This window comes from Trachurus japonicus, chromosome 8 (assembly GCF_045865225.1).
Source record: "Trachurus japonicus isolate A0001 chromosome 8, Traja_1.0".
Taxonomy (NCBI): Eukaryota; Metazoa; Chordata; class Actinopteri; order Carangiformes; family Carangidae; genus Trachurus; species Trachurus japonicus.
Genome location: NC_140914.1, coordinates 17,562,231 through 17,581,605, shown reverse-complemented (window position 1 = coordinate 17,581,605; position 19,375 = coordinate 17,562,231). Strand labels below are relative to the sequence as shown.

At 39.4% G+C, this 19,375-nt stretch overlaps 3 protein-coding genes across 11 annotated transcripts in view; 2 read left to right on the top strand and 1 right to left on the bottom strand.

Annotated features, from left to right (window-relative positions):
* grid2ipa (glutamate receptor, ionotropic, delta 2 (Grid2) interacting protein, a) overlaps positions 1-1,869 on the top strand; it is a 33,862-nt gene extending 31,993 nt beyond the window's left edge. For all 4 annotated transcript variants that reach the window (XM_085784325.1, XM_085784327.1, XM_085784326.1 and 1 more), the window contains 4 exons: positions 426-555; positions 703-821; positions 922-1,086; positions 1,619-1,869. In XM_085784325.1, coding sequence (XP_085640451.1) covers positions 426-555; positions 703-821; positions 922-1,086; positions 1,619-1,699 — 495 coding nt within the window. In that variant the 3' untranslated portion in view covers positions 1,700-1,869. The remainder of the gene's footprint in view (positions 1-425; positions 556-702; positions 822-921; positions 1,087-1,618) is intronic.
* A 2,206-nt stretch (positions 1,870-4,075) lies between these two features.
* Positions 4,076-18,113, top strand: slc5a11 (solute carrier family 5 member 11). Its single transcript, XM_085784337.1, has 16 exons — positions 4,076-4,130; positions 5,671-5,798; positions 7,816-7,887; positions 8,062-8,166; positions 8,248-8,307; positions 8,419-8,523; positions 9,291-9,396; positions 9,525-9,605; positions 9,705-9,910; positions 10,957-11,092; positions 12,419-12,526; positions 12,620-12,770; positions 13,274-13,442; positions 15,482-15,697; positions 16,877-17,054; positions 17,166-18,113. Exons 2-16 carry the CDS (start codon positions 5,691-5,693, stop codon positions 17,399-17,401), a joined length of 2,037 nt encoding a protein of 678 aa, XP_085640463.1. The 5' UTR covers positions 4,076-4,130; positions 5,671-5,690; the 3' UTR covers positions 17,402-18,113.
* The window catches only part of arhgap17b (Rho GTPase activating protein 17b), a 30,668-nt gene continuing 29,036 nt past the window's right edge, over positions 17,744-19,375 (bottom strand). For all 6 annotated transcript variants that reach the window (XM_085784330.1, XM_085784331.1, XM_085784329.1 and 3 more), the window contains one exon: positions 17,744-19,070. Coding sequence is in view for 2 of the 6 variants with exons in the window: in XM_085784329.1 (XP_085640455.1) it covers positions 18,919-19,070 (152 nt within the window). In the remaining 4 variants the exon portion in view is untranslated. The remainder of the gene's footprint in view (positions 19,071-19,375) is intronic.

Genomic DNA, 19,375 nt, shown 5'->3' with positions numbered 1-19,375 from the left:
TTCAAAACAAAATGGCCGACTTCCTGTTGAGTTTAGAGCAAGCAACCCTGGAACTTTTTTGTGCGTCTTGATGAGTTCTATGAGCTCACCAATTTTCATGCTTCTAGGTGAAACACACTCAAAGTTATCCCTTTTACAAAAGTTTGAGGGGGGCGCTATTGAGCCAATTTGCCCTGCCCTTTAAAATAGAAAAATTTCGCTAGACCTGACGTGTTTGCCAAATATTGTGAGTTTTCAAGCATGGCAAGGCGGAAGAATTGTCACGTTACACAAACGAATAACAATTGTCACGTTACACAAACGAATAACAATAGGTCCTCACGGGACTTTGTCCAGCCCGGGCCCTAAAAATTGCTATGTGGTAGAAAAACTGTTTGCCTGTTTTATGAGTGATCTCAATCACTTATTCATTGTGTCCCCTGTAGTTGAGCACAACTAAAACAGTGGATGGGAAGTCGACATTTTTGCATATCCTGGTCAAGTCTTTGTGTCAACACTTTCCTGAAGTGTTGGATTTCTCTAAAGATCTAACCATGGTTCCTCTCGCTTCTAAAGGTAGGTAGATACTGTACATTTTCAGTATCAGTCCAGAACAGGCTGAACACTTACTCATGATTGTTTTTGTTAGTTTAAAAAAAAAAAAAGTGTATTATTCTTCTCCTTCTAATCTCCCGTTCTGCACACACACACACTGTTCTGTAGTAAACCAGAGGACTATCACATCAGACCTCAACGACCTTCATACGACCATCCAGGACATTCGCTCAGCCTGTCAGAAGATGCCTGCAACTGCTGAGGACCGTTTCGCTGTTGTCATGAGTGTATCCTTCTTAAAACTGCACGGGTGTATTCAGGCCTATGAAAGTGATATATTATAAGAAGTAATGAGACGTTTGTGTCCCTTGACTCCTGTGTTTCTAGAACTTTTTAGAAAACAGCCACCCAGCACTCCAGTCTCTGGAGTCTTTGCAACAACGAGCAATGGAGGAATTCAGCAAAACTGCCTCTTACTTTGGAGAAGACAGCAAAGCCACAAACACGGAGGCCTTCTTTGGTATCTTTGCTGAGTTCATGGGCAAGTTTGAGGTGAGCAAGACAGATACAACTGTTCATTCATTCAGCATAACTTAAATTCCTTCTCAGCCTTCACCAAACTGATATAACACATTTTTGACACACAATTGAAATGGTTGCAGAGGAACACTTTTTTTGTAATGGTGTTTAATTTTTCAGTTTTTACTAGAAAACCTTTTGTAGTGTGTGCAGTGTGTTTAGTAATGAGGAGATGAAGCTCATTATTAGAACTGACGTATTCAGCCGAAGCTTGATCTGAATAGAGAAAGGAGAATTAAAGTTATTTGACAATGTTTTCTTTGAATTTCAGTCCATTAAAGCTGCATAATAATATTCTCCAAGCAAAGGGAACAAATATTTTTCATCAGAGTGTTTTGTAATTATTACTCAGGTTACTTTGATGTCTGTGTGAATGAATATTGAAATTTTAGCACTGAAATCCCTATTATCTAGCACTGATTGAATAACAAAGATGAAACACAACACCAGGACCTATGGTGATAATATGTGTTTTCTTACAAACCCTGTTGGTTTTTCACCACAGAGAGCTCTCAGTGATCATCAGGCTGCAGAAAGTCTGAAGAGCCCCAGAAGTCCCCGACTGGCCTCCCCACTGGCCTGGTAACACACACACACATGCATATATGGACATGACTGCAGTTCACACAGTATACATATACATGCACACAGAGGTATGAACGGACACACTGCATACATATTCTGTACATACATAGCACAATCACATAGACACCTTTCAGTGCACATCTCTGAGCAAAAAAGCTGTTTTTATGTGTTGTGTACACTGCAAAAACTCAAAATCTTTCCAAGAATATTTGTCTTATTTCTAGTCAAAATGTCTAATTTCTAGTCAAAACAATCTCATTATACTTAAAATAAGACTCATCACATTAAAAGTAGCTTGTTTTTAGACACTTTTTACTTCTTTCAAGCAGATTTTCACTTGAAATAAGTAGAAAAATCTGATAGTGGAGCAAGTTTTTCTTTCTTATTACAAGCAGAAAAAACCTGTTTTCACTGGCAGATTTTTCTACTTATTTCAAGTGAAAATTAGTTTGAAACAAATGAAAATTATCTGAAAACAAGTTCATTTTTAGGTGATGAGTCTTATAGAGTTTAGTTTTGACTAGAAATGAGACATTTTTACAAGAAATAAGACAAATATTCTAGGAAAGATTTTGAGTTTTTGCAGTGATATGCGTTTGTTTGTTTTTTGGAGACAGAATAAGACTTTCTGCATCAAAAATTTTGCATTATACCGGTGGTGTAATGTATGAGTCCTTTCAAAATAAAGTTTTGTTGTAGCTTTAAAGGCTAAGACTTCTACATAGAGAATACAATCTTGTTTTGGTCAAGATATCTGTACTGTTAAAGATGGTTACCCAGTAACATCCTAGAGTTTAAGTTTACTTTAAGTTTAGGTCTCTTCTGTTAAGTGCGGTATAACAACTCTACAGTAAAATCTTTGTGATATGTCCTTGAGATAAGACATAGATTTGCAAGAACTACATTTTATCCTGAAATAGTTGTTATCTTAAATTATACCGACATGCAGTTGGCGGTTTGGGGGAATCCACAAAAGCAGTTTTCCTGATAGTTTACATGGTCTGTATTTTTGTAAGCGGCCCACCACTCTGAATGTAACATAAGTTCTTTACTGACTTAAGTGTAGCTTATTTTCTCAAGTAAAACTCACATCAGGATGCTCACCTGGTGATGAATTATTTCATTTATGACATTGTACAAATACCTCCATGTCAGTGGATTTTCTTACCACATCAGTTGTAGCTTTAAGATTTTTTTTTTTTCCATTTAAATGGTGTTAATCTTGTATGATACCTCAAACGCTACCAACTTGTACATATGAAACATTGCCAGTGGGAAGTTGGCTCTTGTTACTTGAGTTTTTAAAAGACAGTTGTAACTTGATCATTTTTAATCTGGCTCAAATCACCAATAACAGACTGTTGAAGTGAGATGATGTGAGGCTGACAGCGGGCAGTGTGCAATATAACAATGTTTAGCTGTGTTCCAGTGTTAGATATTATATTTATTAAACTGTAACAGAGATATCTTGTGTTTTTGTTGTACAAGATCAGACTGAATGGTAGTTCTTAACACTGACAGAACAGCAATGTCATTAAGGTCAGTGTATGAGATGCAGCATTTGACAAAATGTTCAAGTAATAATACAGCAAACCAGCTTCTCAGCTTTATTAGTGCTATGTAAAACTTAAAGCTTAAGTCTCCCTGTGATATTTTTAAATGTTAAGGTTAAGCTGTGCAGCTAGGCTAAGTTTTTTTTTTTTTTTCCTGCCTAAATAACCAAACCTTGAAAGTGTTGCTGTCCATTTAAGGCTTATAAAGTGTTATTAAGTCTGTATTTTGTATTGTGTCCTTAAAAATGCTGAAACAATATAAAGAGTCATGAAAGCTATCTCTGCCTGACTGTCAGTGTTTTTAACATCGTCTGTCACGTTTTGCTGATATGGTCCTGTGACTGTGTTGTCTTACAGGGAAACAACACTACAGTATGTTATGCACTGGTATATTATTGACAGTACAAAGGTAATTACACACACTTGTTTCTACTTTCTTTACAACTGCTGCTGACACACCTGCTGTTGCTGCAATATCTCAGATGAGCATTGGTTTGTAGCCAGATAAGCCGGACACTGAACGTCTCAGCTCTGGACATACAGTAGATTTCGACCTTCCTCTTATCTCATTTTATTGATATCACTGCCCATTTACCCAGTGGAATGAGGTATTAATTTAAAACTCATTCAGCAATCATTTAGCTCTTCCTCCAGCAGCAGGGCTGGATTGCTCAAACACCTCTCTCTCTGTGAGGCGTAATAAATCTTTTACATTTTAACGAAACCTTGTCGTGCGGGAGGTGGAAGTGGAGTTTGATCTTTCGGTGAGCGTGAGAAGCTTCGCGACAAAACATGACATTCCTGGGATCGTCCCCGGGTTGTTTGTGACGACGCTGTTTTGTTTTTTTGGGGAAGACAACGCAGCTCATTTTCTGAAAGGTGAGTTTATTTACTAAACAGTAACATCAATGTATAACCTGTAGATACTGAGCTATTGCTTATATGGATTTCTGTACAATGTCGATAGATCAAATGTCACTTGTAATGCAGCTTTCTAGAGCAAGTCTCTCAAAGTGCTTCTTAAGTCACAAATGTGTCAAAGTGGAGAAACTATTCTGGCTTCATACACTGATATCAGAACAAGTTACAAGCCGAGATCAAAATGTTCAGCTGCAGTATGTAACAGCAACACAGCAGGTTCAATGCAAGTATCTACAACATGATATAAAGTGAATTTATCAAAAGTAGATCAAAGTTTAAGATATAATACAGTTTGTTTCTAGTGGTAAACTGAACTGTTAAAGGGATAGTAACATTTTTTTAAAGTGGGGTTGTATGATCTACAAATAGCCCCTAAGTACTTTAATTGCAGTAGAAGACTCTCTGCACTCCTCCCGTTAGCAACGCCAGCCCATAATAGCCCTGCCCAGAGATTTACAACATACATTGTTGTGAATGGACCCAAAGAAACGGCCTATTTTCACGGCCTAAAAGAGGTTTTACCTGAAAAAAAAAAAACACAGTTCCATTGTTCGCTATAATATAATTTTTTCCAGCCCTTCAAAGTGCAGGAAAAACACAGTTTTTATTTGGAGCTAACCAACTGCTGATCGGCGGGCGCTAACCCTGGACGGAGGGATACGTGAGTTGGTTAGGTCCAAATAAAAACTGGGTTTTTCCTGCACTTTGAGGGGCTGGAAAAAATTATATTATAGCGAACAATGGAACTGTGTATTTTTTTTTCACGTAAAACCTCTTTTAGGCCGCGAAAATAGGCCGTTTCTTTGGGTCCATTCACAACAATGTATGTTGTAAATCTCTGGACAGGGCTATTATGGGCTGGTGTTGCTAACGGGAGGAGTGCAGAGAGTCTTCTACTGCAATTAAAGTACTTAGGGGCTATTTGTAGATCATACAACCCCACTTTTAAAAAATGATACTATCCCTTTAAGTAGAGAAAGTCTAGTCTAGTCATTTGACAAAAGAGGCATAAGCTGGAACTTCACAAAACTGGGAAAAAAGTGGATCATGTCCTTAAAGTATTATCAAGTGCAGGATATACACAATGTTCATCTTCAGACTTGTGTGTTATACTGTATATTACAGATACACAGTTAAGCAGAATGTTAAAATCAAGTTGGCAGTGCTTTTTTTTTTTTTAAAATACATGTGTTAATAACATGTTCTGTGAGATCTGTACATGAAATCTGACATTGTTTGTCACTAAGCCGACTGTAGAGAAGGAGCACAAGTATGCCCAAGTGCACGTTTCATTTGAACAAAAAAACCCAAAAGACTAAACATTTGGTTATGGTACTGTATCAAGAGTCAGTATTGTGAAGTGTTAAATGTGATACTGGATTTTAAATATGTGTAATAATAACACTTACTTACAGTTTATAATGTTTCCAAGTTGTAGGTAGTCCCGTCTTGTACTCACAATCAGAATCACTTTGTGTCTTTGGTTTTGATCTTGCAGCAGCAGGGCACCAGAGCACGATGACGCCATCTCCATCCTCCTCCTACAGAACCAGGGCTACTCTGGATACTGTGGATATAGTGGTGCTGGTGGTCTACTTCCTGCTAGTGCTGGGGGTGGGTCTCTGGGTAAGTGCAAGGACAAAAAAAATCAACTCTACAGAACTTTTCTTCTCTGCTTCCCCTCAGCAAGAACAGAACCTACAGTATATACTTTTAACTAAGTCATTTTAAGTCATTTAGACTCACTCATCCCTCCTGATCTCTATAAAAGCCTTTGTTCATATGTTCGAGACCTTGTGTTTTTCTTTCTTTGATGCTCTTTTATTGAGATGAATCTTGTTGGTCCTGCACCTGTAGTGTGTTGGGATGTGCATCATGCTCTACTCCACCTTTGTGAATCTTGTTGTAACCTCTGAAAAAGCAGTGATAGTTTGCTACACGTCTCAACATTGGTCACTGCACTGCAAAAACTCAAAATCTTACCAAGAATATTTGTCTTATTTCTAGTCAAAACAATCTCATTCTACTTATATAAGACTCATCACATTAAAAAGTAGCTTGTTTTTTAGACACGTTTTACTTCTTTAAAGCAGATTTTCACTTAAAAAAATTTGATAGTGGGGCAAGTTTTTCTTTCTTATTACAAGCACAAAAAAACTTTCACTTTCACTGGCAGATTTTTCTACTTATTTCAAGTGAAAATTTGTTTGAAACAAGTGAAAATGATCTAAAAACAAGTTAATTTTTAGGTGATGAGTCTTATTTTAAGTGGAAAGAGATTAGTTTTGACTAGAAATGAGACATTTTGACAAGAAATAAGACAAATATTCTTGGAAACATTTTGAGTTTTTGCAGTGTGATGACAAAAGGAAATTTCATTTTTTAATTTTATATTTCTTCAGAAGGATTTTAGAAGCAACCCCCCTGATAACATGATGGCTGTGGTCCAGACAGGTGGACTTTGTAATAGTACTATAATGGTATTTGTAACATTAACAAGGGTGAGCACCTAAGCAGCACAAGGGTTTCCTCTCTACATTTCCAGAACCCACTGTAGGTTAAATATGCAACACTATTCAACCAGGGTAAGTTAACCACTTCCAGTGGTGATAAAGAAAAGTGGATGTTCTCTCATGGCAGATATGAGCAAAGCATGTAACAGACCCTGGTCATTTCAATGCAGCATACACAACTAGCACCTGTTATTCACAAGGAAGAAACAGGAATTCACCAAACTCTTTCTTCCACTAAGAGAAAACTGTGTGTGTATGTGTGTATGTGTGTAAGGGAAAGTATGTGAACAGTGCTGCTCAGGGCCGGCCCTAGGATTTTGGTGGCCCCCTAAACAAGATTTTTGTTTGTGGCCCTGCACTCTAAGCACAAACACCAAATCACTGGTTAAAACTGAATACAGACGTGTTTATGCCCTCTGAGGTTTGAGGCCATTTTCTCGACTTTTACATATTTTCTTAAATGTATCTTTTTAAGACACTTGCAGATGTAACAATACTCAAGTGTTTTATGTCTAAATATTAGAACCTCCGCTGTAAGCACACTGAGGCCAGTTTGTCCTAGAACACTGTATAAAGAAATAATTTAGGCCAAATGCTGGAAATTTGAGGTCTGCTTTTTGAAAAATTTCAAATCCCTTGTGAAAACACACCTTCAGTCATGAGAATGAACTGTTTTTTGGTGCTTGAAATAGGATATGAATACAGTAATAGATAAGTGTAGAAAACAAGTCTAAAATGACATTTTGTAAGATTGCTTTTTGAGCACAAATGTTGTCATTCTGCCATTCTATTTTCACCAAATGTCTCAAATGTGAGATAAAAGAAGCTGAATATTGACTTCAAATTACATATAAAGCTCATAGCGTGCACATGCAGACCTCAGGATGTTTAAATGACTTGATGAACCCCGGTACCTTTCTGATCATGTGGCCCCCCACCTAACGGCTGTGGCCCTAAACAACCACATAGAGTGTTTATGCCAGGGGCCGGCCCTGGTGCTGCTTATTGGTGCACATGCAACGAAGGTTTTCCCTTGTAGCACATTCCTGCAGGTCACCAGTAGGAATTGATACATGTACTGTATGTTTTGCATGTATCTCTAAAAGGATTTTCTGTCATTGTTCTGTCAGTCCATGTGGAGGACGAAGCGCAGCACGGTGGATGGATACTTTCTGGCTGGGAAGAACATGACCTGGTGGCCGGTGAGTGCAAGAACGAATCACTAACACAGACTTGTGGCCTGATCATAAGAAGTATGATTTTATCACTGCTTCCATCTCAAATTGTTGTTTAAAAAAATCTGTAACAGCAAAATATTGTGTAGTTCAAAGCCATAACCCAAAGTGATCCTGATTCTGACTTCTGTCTGTATTTAGGTCGGTGCCTCTCTGTTTGCCAGTAACATCGGCAGTGGACATTTTATCGGCCTGGCGGGGTCGGGAGCTGCAGCAGGAATCGGGGGATTTTCATATGAATGGAATGTGAGTGTCTACACATTGGATTCACTGTGCCGACTGATTTCAGTATGCGATTTTAAAAGTGTGTTCAAATGTCGATATCAGGGTATGCTGATGGTGCTGCTGCTGGGATGGCTCTTCCTGCCCATTTATATTGCCTCTGGGGTGAGGTGTCTCCACATACAGCTCGATATCCCACACACATACACCTGTGCACGTGCATGATGTTGTCGATTTATCCGCTTAAAATCATCTTTGAGCTCTCCTCTCCTGCAGGTCACAACAATGCCAGAGTATTTGCAGAGGCGATTTGGTGGGAAAAGAACACAGTTATTTATAGCCGTGCTGTCCCTGTTCATTTACGTTTTCACAAAGATATCGGTAAGACATGAAATTCACAGTAATTCTCTAGTGTGCATGTTTTTTTTTAAAAGCTTCTCAGTTTGACCCAGTCATCTTAAAGGGATAGTATCATTTTTTCAAAGTGGGGTTGTATGATCTACAAATAGCCCCTAAGTACTTTAATTGCAGTAGCAGACTCTCTGCACTCCTCCCGTTAGCAACACCAGCCCATAATAGCCCTGCCCAGAGATTTACAACATACATTGTTGTGAATGGACCCAAAGAAACGGCCTATTTTTGTGGCCTAAAAGAGGTTTTACCTGAAAAAAAATTCACAGTTCCATTGTTCACTATAATATAATTTTTTCCAGCCCTTCAAAGTGCAGGAAAAACACAGTTTTTATTTGGACCTAACCAACTGCTGATCGGCGGGCGCTAACCCTGGGCGGAGGGATATGTGAGTTGGTTAGGTCCAAATAAAAACTGTGTTTTTCCTGCACTTTGAGGGGCTGGAAAAAATTATATTATAGCGAACAATGGAACTGTGTATTTTTTTTTCACATAAAACCTATTTTAAATATGCCGTTTCTTTGGGTCCATTCACAACAATGTATGTTGTAAATCTCTGGGCAGGGCTATTATGGGCTGGCGTTGCTAACGGGAGGAGTGCAGAGAGTCTTCTACTGCAATTAAAGTACTTAGGGGCTATTTGTAGATCATACAACCCCACTTTAAAAAAAATGCTACTATCCCTTTAACGTCTGGTTTCCATCCCAATCCCATGTGGTGGGTGTGTTTCTCACCAGGTGGATTTATATGCTGGTGCCATGTTCATACAGCTTGCCCTGCAGTGGAATATGTACTTGGCTATAGTGCTGCTGCTGTCGATCACTGCTATCTACACTGTTGCAGGTGACACCTCTTCTCTCTACATTAAAGAAACTCTTGCTAAGACATGAGAGCATTGTGTTTTTTTTGCCTTTTCTGCGTGTCCCTGGAAGTTCGATGTGCAGCATCATGTGTTGTATGTTGTGTCTCAGGCGGCCTGGCTGCAGTCATCTACACAGATGCTGTCCAAACTGTGATCATGCTGGCAGGAGCTCTCACCCTCATGGGCTTCAGTAAGTCGAGTCTCAGTCTGTCTCCATGTGACGACCTCCCATCAACAGCACTTAGTGTTTCTGTTTAAATGATAAATTTAAATCGTTCCTCTCGTTGAGGTTTTATGGAGATCGGAGGCTGGAACGCTCTGATGGAGCGATACGCCAACGCCATCCCTTCCATCCGGGTGCACAACACGACCTGCGGCATCCCCAGGGACGACGCCTTCCACATATTCAGAGACCCTGTGACCTCTGACCTTCCTTGGCCGGGGGTCATCATCGGCATGTCCATCCCCTCCATGTGGTACTGGTGTTCTGATCAGGTATAGTACTTCTCATCTCATCACAACTCAGGACATGTAAAAAGCCTCTTCCAATATGGGGAGCCAAATGAGAGCACAGGGAACCTGCCTTGCCAATATGGAAATTAAATTTTGATCTAAATTTATTTAACTTTTCATATATAAATAAGCCTTTCATCTATAAAAGATCTGGTGCTTTTCCACGCTGTTTATGCTGTTCAACAAATCCTCTTAAGTAAAGCACTGAAAGTTCCCATCTGTAGCATTTGGCATGTTTTGCTCATCACAGAGGTTAAAAATCCCTTTGATACAATATTAGAGTAGAGTTAATGAGTCTTATCAGATCAGCAGTTGTATCTTATGCACATAAAACATTCACCCCATGTACATGCCAGACTCTTGATAACACAGCATAATTTCCTTTTCCTTCCTTCCTTTTCCTTTTTCCTTCACATCAATACGTCAATAAGAATCTAATTTACTCATCACAGTCACAGGGTTTAATTTAATTGAATTCAGTTTATTTGATAGGGACAATGCAGGTTAACATAGTGACACTTCCACTCGTTACAAACAAGTCAATGTGACTGATGTTCTGCAGACAGAGATTATAGCTAATACTAGTTTCCAACTCCTGTCCCTAGTTAGGCTATTAGTAGAAAAAAAGAAGGTAAGAAGAAAGACATCAAATTTACATAACAACACTATAAAATGTACAATACATCTAAAATCATACCGAGTCATGACACATTAAAAATGCATACAGTTCTGATTTTGTTTCAGCCAGATTTTAACCTTTGTATTAAAAATTCTAATGTCTCGGGTTAGTTTTATTTCGGTCGGTAGTGAATTCCACATCTGGGACCCTTTATAGAGAAGGCTGATTGCCCAAAGGAGGTCTTACGGCGTCTTACGGCGTGAGACTACACAGCACATCTGGAGCCAAGTTCTGCAAACATTTAAAAACCAGTTTGACAGATGAAAATTTTAAGAAATTGTCAAAACTAAGCAAATTATAAACTGTAAACTTATAAATTGTAAACTGAGTGTGAACTGTGACTCTGCAGGTGATTGTCCAGCGCTCCCTGGCTGCTAAGACCCTGACCCATGCTAAAGGAGGCTCACTGCTGGCTGCTTATCTTAAGTTTATTCCTTTCTTTGCTGTCATGCTGCCAGGAATGATCAGCAGGATACTTTACACAGGTATGAGAAGCTCGTGTTTAGTGCTGCAGCTGCAAATACACTTACTGTAATGTTTAACTACATATGACTTCATTAACCCTAATAAAAGTAGATGAATTACTAACTGGTCCATGGAGAACACTTGTTTGCATTGAGCCCATGCAGATGTTTCAAGAGTTTTAATACAGTTTTTCTCAATTGCTAAAACACTAAACCCTATTGGCTGAACCAAGTGCTCAGTTGTCTGAACCCACTGATTGAATCAGTCACTTCTTTTGGCAAAACTATCAGCACTTTTCACCTGTTTAGACACAACTTACCAACACATTTTCATTGTGATGCACCTGTGTTGCATAATGCTGAGCACAGGTGGCAAAAGTCAAACACAACTAAAGCACAAGTTTCACCGGTTGAACACAACAACTCAAAATGGATCACACTTTGCTAATGATATGAGGGAACATATATACAGTATAGAGCCAGTTGAGGATGAAGTCCTATGGCCTGATCCAGTACAGAGAAATGATGCTGTGGCTGAGTAATGCACATCTCATTTCTATATTTTTGTACTTTATTTTATATACAGTATATATGTATACAAGTGCTAAATGCACACGATTTCTGTTTGTTTTTGTACTGTACAACTGCTACGTGTACAGTACGTAAATGCACAGGATTTCTGTTTTTTGTACTTTTTTTTTTTTTTTTACAGTAGTACTATGTACAAGTGCTAAATGCACAGGTTTTTTGTTTTGCAACATGCATTTATGAAGGGGGGGGGGGGAGGAAGAGGAGAAGATGAGAGACAACAGGGTGAAGGAAGAGAGGATGAGGGAGAGAGGGATGAACTGGGAAGAAAAAAGAAGAAGGAAGTAAAAGGGGATGAAATGGATGTGGGGAGGGAGGGAGGAGGGTGAAAGAAAGGGAAGGAGAGAAGTGCTACAGTAAATGCACAGGTTTTTTTGTTTTGCAACATGCATTTAGCTACAGTGAACAATAAACATTTATTTCTACAGCTTCATGTGCTGAGCATTGTGTTTTCTATTTGTCTATGTAGTGTTTAGTGACTGCTCAGTAGTGTTTTTAATTTTGATTGACTCGGGGCACGATTTGACAACAGAGTTCAGCTTTGAGCACATACAGATTGAACTGTTTTGAGGTGAAAGTTTGGTTTTGCAAGAAGAGTCTGAGGTTTTGTGAATGTAGCTTGAAAACTGGGGTTTGTGTTCACAGTTTAGAGAAAATGAGAGAAGCTTTCAAGAAATGTGTCTTAGCAATCGAAAAAAAACTGTAATAAAAAATGGTGTCTGGTGAAGTGATTTTGTATGTTTTAATGATGTTGTGCAGACGAGGTGGCGTGTGCAGACCCAGAGCAGTGCAGAGAGATTTGTGGCAACCCAGTGGGTTGCACAGATACCGCCTACGCCAGACTGGTGATGGAGCTGCTGCCTGCAGGTCAGGACACTCTTTCCTCTCAGGTATAGCGACCTTTACCTAAACCTCTCATTCACTCCAGCTTGTGTGTGTTTTTCCTTAATAATTGCCCAGGGCTGAGGGGTCTGATGATGGCGGTGATGATCGCTGCCCTCATGTCCTCCCTGACCTCCATCTTCAACAGCGCCAGCACCATCTTCACCATGGACATATGGAGGACTTTCAGATCCCGTGCCTCGGAGTGGGAGCTCATGATTGTGGGCAGGTATGTGACCACATCTGGACGAGCAGGCAAAACCCAAATTATGGTCTTGGTTACAGCACACTGTACTGAAGCACAGTTTTAGTTTACAACAAAGAATATTTAAAGGTTGTTGTTGTTTTTTAATTTGGTTGAGACAACTTTTTCCACTGAGACTTTTAGTTAAAAGATTTAAGGCCTACAGTATATGATGAAGACAATTTTATTCCTGTTTGGACTGTAACTGTGTATGGCATTTAACTGACTAAATCATCCACTAAATTACATATTAAATGATTACATTTTTCTGTCATGCTCACCCAAACCATAACCCCTCTTTCCACATATTTCTAAATAATGACTCTACCAGGTTTTCTCCCCCCTCCACACACACACACACACACACATACAGTGCTCTTGAGATTTATGCGTTCAAATCTTTCCAGTGCTCCCACTATGCCGTGTCTTTAAACTGAACAGAAATACTTACATTTTCATTCATCTCATGTTACATGTGCATGTGGCAGGGTGTTTGTGCTCGTGCTGTTGGTGGCCTCCATTCTGTGGATTCCTGTTGTTCAGGCCAGTCAGGAGGGGCAGCTCTTCATCTACATCCAGGCCATCAGCAGCTACCTCCAGCCCCCAGTCTCTGTCATTTTCCTCTTAGGCTGCTTCTGGAAGAGGGCCAATGAGAAGGTACGCTCAGAGAAACACATCCCCATCTCTCCATTAAAAAAAAAAGCACTGTATGACTGCATTGGAAAGACTGTATACAATCGTATAACCTCCTGAGACCCAGCAATGCATTTTTGTATACTGTAGTACAATGTACAATGTACACTGTAGTGCACATCAGTGTTGGGAACGTTACTTTTAAAAAGTAATTAGTTACTAATTACTTCTCCCAAAAAGTAACTGAGTTAGTAACTCCACTACTTCACTATAATAGTTACCAGGGAAAGTAACTATTGCGTTACTTTTTCTTTCTTTTTTTTAAGTTTAAATATGTCTAAGAATTTGGATTTTTTTCCTCTCATTTTTAAATTGTATTTTATTGTTTTCATATATTTCACTGATCGCAATTATGGAACGCAAGTGTGTGTTTTATTGAAAGCGAGGCTGGTGTGCCTATGAAAATAGGTTACAGTGGGTTTTTTAAGTGCTGTGGCTACAAGCAAATCTCATATTGTCTCTGTACAAAGACAACAAAGACCTTTTTAAATGTGAAAACAGCGGAGACCTATTCAAGATTTGCGTTTAATAACAGGCGAAACATCAAAATTAATTTATTCATGGCCACATTAAGTGAAATTATTAACTTTACTGATTATCCATCTGATCATCTGTCCTGCTGCGAGCGCACAACTTCTCAGGGTATCCGCGGATCCTTAAAAAGTCTTAAATTCATGTATCTAAAATTAAGGCCTTAAAAAGTATTAAATTTATTAGAAAATTCTAAGATGGTCTTAAATATATAATATATAATACACAGCATCATAAAATATGTATGCACTTAAACTTTTATATGAAATAACAGGGTATCCGCGGGGTCTTAAAAAGTCTAAAATGTGAAAATCTAAATTTTCGGTCTTAAAATGTCTTAAATTTGTTGAATTATTGTCTTCAAGTCTTAAATAATTTTAGACAGGTCTTACATTTTCTAATGCCCACCATGGGCGAGCATTTCACTCGCATTTGCCCCTAAAAAAAACAAACATGTGTGAACCGGGAAAATCACAAAAAGAGCACAACCTGCGATTGGTCAAAAACTACAAATCCCACAATTCTCTGGCCTCAACAATAACAGTAGTTAGTGTAAGTAAGGGAGAGTGGAGCTGTCGGTGAAAAGAGGAAACAACGCCACGTCTGGTCCCGTTCTACGTTGTTTGTTCACACCGTCACCGTTTATTCGTTACGTCCGCGGTGTAAAAGGCCGTGACGCAAAGACGCGATTAGGCGCACGACGCGGTATACGCGACTTTTTTTTTTTGGACGCAATACACTCGATTCTTTTATGGCGACGGGACCTTCGCGTCTTCGTCTATTTCATCGTGTTTGGTGGGAAGACCCACAAGGGGCTTCCCACCAAACACGAGGAACGTTTTTTTTTCGCTCGAGTTGTGACGCGCGACCAAACGCGAGATACGCGAGTTAACGCTCGTTTTGACTCGTGTCAAAAAAAAAATTCACGAGCCCGCCAACAACTTTTTTATTTTTCAAAGGAGGTTCAACTGGACTTAGTTATTTGTCTCATCTGGCTCTTCCTCATCTGAACTTTTACACTCTCCTACAGGGTCGTCATCTTACCATGGACTCTTAAACTCTGATAAATCAATTTCTGAATCCCCCTCAACTATTTAAGAATATAAGAATTTACTCAGCCCTACACGTTTGAGAACAATATAGTCCTGTTGTACACTACAGTGCACAGGTTATAAAATTAAAATAAAATAAAAATTTCAGATTTTTTTCTTTGCAATTTGTTCTTTACCATCCCAACACTTAATTTATGTAAAAAAAAAAAAATCTAAATCAAAAAACTTTTTTTTCCTGGGTCTCATTTCATTAAAGAAGGAGCTTCTGTGTGAGGGAGAGATCTGTGCTTTGTTTTCAGACTCTCTACGTCCTGATGCCAGTGGATGATGATGAAATCGGCACTGAAGCAACTCTGTAAATAAAAACTGTAAACAAATGCATCTGTGTGCACTTCTCCTTCACTCTCTCCTCTCTCTCAGGGTGTTTTCTGGGGCCTGATGCTCGGCCTGTCGGTGGGCTGCATCCGCATGATATTGGACTTTGTTTACCCCGCACCCCCGTGCTATGAGGCAGACGGGAGGCCTCTGGTGGTAAAACACGTCCATTTCCTCTACTTCTCCATCTTGCTGACCTGCATCACACTGGTCGTGGTGGTTGTGGTCAGTCTGGCCACGGAGGAGCCCAAACCAGAGCAGGTAAGGCCACTGAATCAGATCTGGGATGGCACTGTTGGCTTAATTGCACTGTTTTTGTATTAAATCTGTACTAACATTGACATTAGAGGGTACAGGATGTGTGTGTCTCATGAGAATCCAGTGTTTGTATACTGTACTTACATACTCACCATGCCAGAGAAAATATTTTCTTTTTTTGCTCATATCAGTTTCCATTTGTATCTTTCACCGATGCATTAATATGACCCTTTAATGCTACTGCAAAACATTTTTTACAATACTGGGAATCTGCAGCAGTACAGCACCACAAGATGTCAGTCACACCTAGCAGTGCATCAAAGGCAAACTCACACTAGTTAACGGTTCACTGATTTGTAACTGTGGTGCAATTTATCATTATCTGGGTCCTTGATTAAACTACTACTTCTTCTCTTTGCTGTAGCTGACACCTGACTGAACATATAACACAGGTCACATAGAAATCATTACGCTCTGAAACTTCCACAAGAGAATAAACTGGATGATAAACTAGATCAGTGGTTCTCAACTGGTGGGTCGCGGACCCGTTCTGGATGGGTCGCGGACAGCTGGTCAAAAAAGTAAATAATATTTAATGCACATCTGATGTTGGACATGTCTTTTATTTTGAAAAATAACTTATTTTGAAAGGCACACGAGACACGTGAACACATGCAGTTGTAATGCTCCTCCTCAGTTTCTTCTTATTTGCTCCATTTGCTCTGAATGCAAAGATATCAGTTTCTTATTAATGTGGCCTGAATGCAGTTAAAATACCTTATTTTGTGGGTCTTTATTTTGTGCAATTTGATATTTATTCACTTTTGTGAACATGCTCTGAATGCAGAGATGCATTAGAAGTCAAATATATTGTTTTGTTGGTCTCCATTTTGTGCAGTTTGATATTTTTTTATTCACTTCCGTACATGCAGTTGTCATGGTAACTCCTCAGTTTCATTCATGTGCTCTGAAATGCACTTTGCTCAATAAAGAGCAAAATGAGTTTTTAAAGGCTTAAAAAAAAAATCTTGGTTTGAATTCTATAAAAGTGGGTCGTGACTTAATGACCATGGGAAAATGTGGAGCCCAGAGTGAGACTAGTTGAGAACCCCTGAACTAGATCTTTGAGTTGACTTTGTGTCATGTCATGTGTATATTATGTCTTTTCTTTTTTCTTAACAGATTAGTCGCCTCACCTGGTTCACAAGGTTTGACCCAGTGGAGCCCAAACAGCAAGTATTCACAGTGGAGCAGAGCAGTAAGAGCTCTGACGTGATCACCGCTCACACGGAAGATGAGTTGGAAGTCAGCGGAAGGGAGCGGGAGACCAGCAATGGAAAAGCGTGTCATGACAGGAAAGGTGTTGTCCCGCTTGTCACAACTCTCTTAACCATTTTGTTTTTCTCGCTGGTGAACACGTCCACTAAACAATTGAAATTCTCTCTCCCTCTCTCCTTCTTCAACACACCAGACTCCTCATCCTCTGCTTCCTCCAGCGTCCACAGCCAGCCCAGGCTCATGTCTGCCCTCTACTGGCTGTGTGGGATGGAAAGAAAGAAGGATGGAGAGAGCGATCCTGTGCCTCCACCCGCACCTGAACAGGCTATCTGCTCTCTGAAAGAAAAGCGACCTTTACGGCTCATTGTCAACATCAACCTCATCATTTGCCTCTCTGTAGTCGCCTTTTTTGTTGGCTACTGGGCGTGACGGGAAAGGTACGACACCACTGAACGGACACATGGTGTGTGGGGTTGGGTGAAAAGTTGTGTACAGATTTGTGTTGAAATTTGACTTTCTTCTTGTTAAATTGAAACAGTAAAATGTGATACTTCCATACAACTTGCCATGTGTTGTTGTAAAATTAATCTGAAAAGAAAAAACACGTTTAAGAGTAGATGTTGAATAACATGGGAGACACACTAGTTACAGTATTAAATGAGCTTATAGCTGAAAAACAGCATGATGAATGATTGCAGGTTAAAATTTTGTAAAATGTTATTTATCAATTAAAAACAGTTAAACATTGACAAAATGATGCTGACAACAGTGTAAAATGTTGAACCATCTTTTATTAAGAGTAATGATGCACTGTATGATGCAGTATGTGCAGAATAAAAACACCATAAAAATGCTGAGGGAAAAAAAAAACATAATCAAAGAGCTGAAAAATACCCAAACAAAGTAAAGATCGTCAGCTGCAGTAAAAAAAAAAAAAAAATTATACACAAAGAAGATTTCAAATTTTGGTTGCATTTGGTTGTAGCTGTGAGTTTGAGTGGGAATCATCACTGAAAGAATATTTCATTAAAAACAGTTTCTAGTAATCACAGCAAATGTGACAGAAAAATATCCCTTTCACAATAAAAGTTAATCTTTGGGCTATTTTTAACTTGGTGAATCAAATCTGCTGAAATATAAACAAATTAAAATGGGAAACAAATTTTACTAAATCAAATGTTCCTAAAGGCAACTGCATGTTATATTGCACTCTTGCCAAAATATTTGGTCATCAACAACCTGAATACAAACCGAGCAGCTTTGCATTTGAATTTAAATTCCTTTGGCCTGTAGTCTTGTCTTTGGTCCTTTTCTAATATGGTGCTGAGGTGTGTGTGTCGATTATATATAAAAGCCCTTCTCAGCAGATCATCACATTTAACCAGTTGAAAGTGAAAGAAGAAAACGTCTTTAGTATGATTCTGTTTCGCGATAAATAGATCATCGGTGGCTGGCCAACACTCACACAACCTTGCTGCCGAATAAAAACGTGATTGACGTCATTGGGTCTGTGTGGTCAGACCTGGTGCTAAAACCAGATTCACACATCTCTTCAGTATCAAATGTGCGATTTTAAAAAAAGAAGCAGAGGGCAAAGTGAAAGCTCTGAACGCTTCACTCTGAGTTCAGCTCCTATATTGACGAGGTTATACAGTATGTTAAAGTCCCATTAGACTTGTGTCTAGAAAGACTATGCAGGCAGGGGTTTTGTGGTTTGGACCAACACTGTAATAAGATGAGGTTTCTCTTTTGAGTCAGTATAAAAGAAGAAAAGGCAGCCATTTAAACCCCTGGGATCATGTGAGAGGAGCATGAAGAGCTGCAGCCAACTGGTGCATTTTGGATTACCTGTCTGATTCTAAACATTCAAATCTGGACCAGCTGAGAGGAGGGGGATTTCCATGACGGCCATCCCTTTTTTGTTGTTGTTTTTTTTGTTTTTCTTCTCACAGAGCGGTGCTTTCCGCCTGGCTGTCGGGGTCTAGGGGTGGGTCTGGGGTAGAGGCACGCTCTTGACCAGCAGAGCTCTCTGCCTGGTGGTCCACAATCACCTCAGGGACGAGGGCTCGTCCAACCCCCTTTAGGACCAGGCCTCCCTCTGCACAGGACAGTTGGGGAAAGCAGTCAGGAAACACATCAGGGCAGACACGTCTTAAAACTTGGGTTCAAGCAAACACATGCACACACACAGTTTCAAACTGTGGAGTGTGCGCACACACACACACACACACACACGCACACTCCACCTTTACACACTCAGTAAGACACCAAGGATCGCTCACTTTATCAAATCTAGTCGATAGTCAGTATGGAGTAACATTTTTAGGGGTGGAAGCAGTTCTTAGAGACTATCCTTGGTGTGTTAATTTTTAAATGTTGCACATTTTCTATACACAAATGCTC

Excerpts from the sequence above, each read along its gene's own strand:
- slc5a11 (XM_085784337.1), top strand. The coding sequence starts at position 5,691 with ATGACGCCATCTCCATCCTCCTCCTACAGAACCAGGGCTACTCTGGAT. Across the intron at positions 8,308-8,418 it reads CCATTTATATTGCCTCTGGG|GTCACAACAATGCCAGAGTA; the intron begins GTGAGGTGTCTC and ends CCTCTCCTGCAG. Across the intron at positions 17,055-17,165 it reads AGCGTGTCATGACAGGAAAG|ACTCCTCATCCTCTGCTTCC; the intron begins GTGTTGTCCCGC and ends TCAACACACCAG.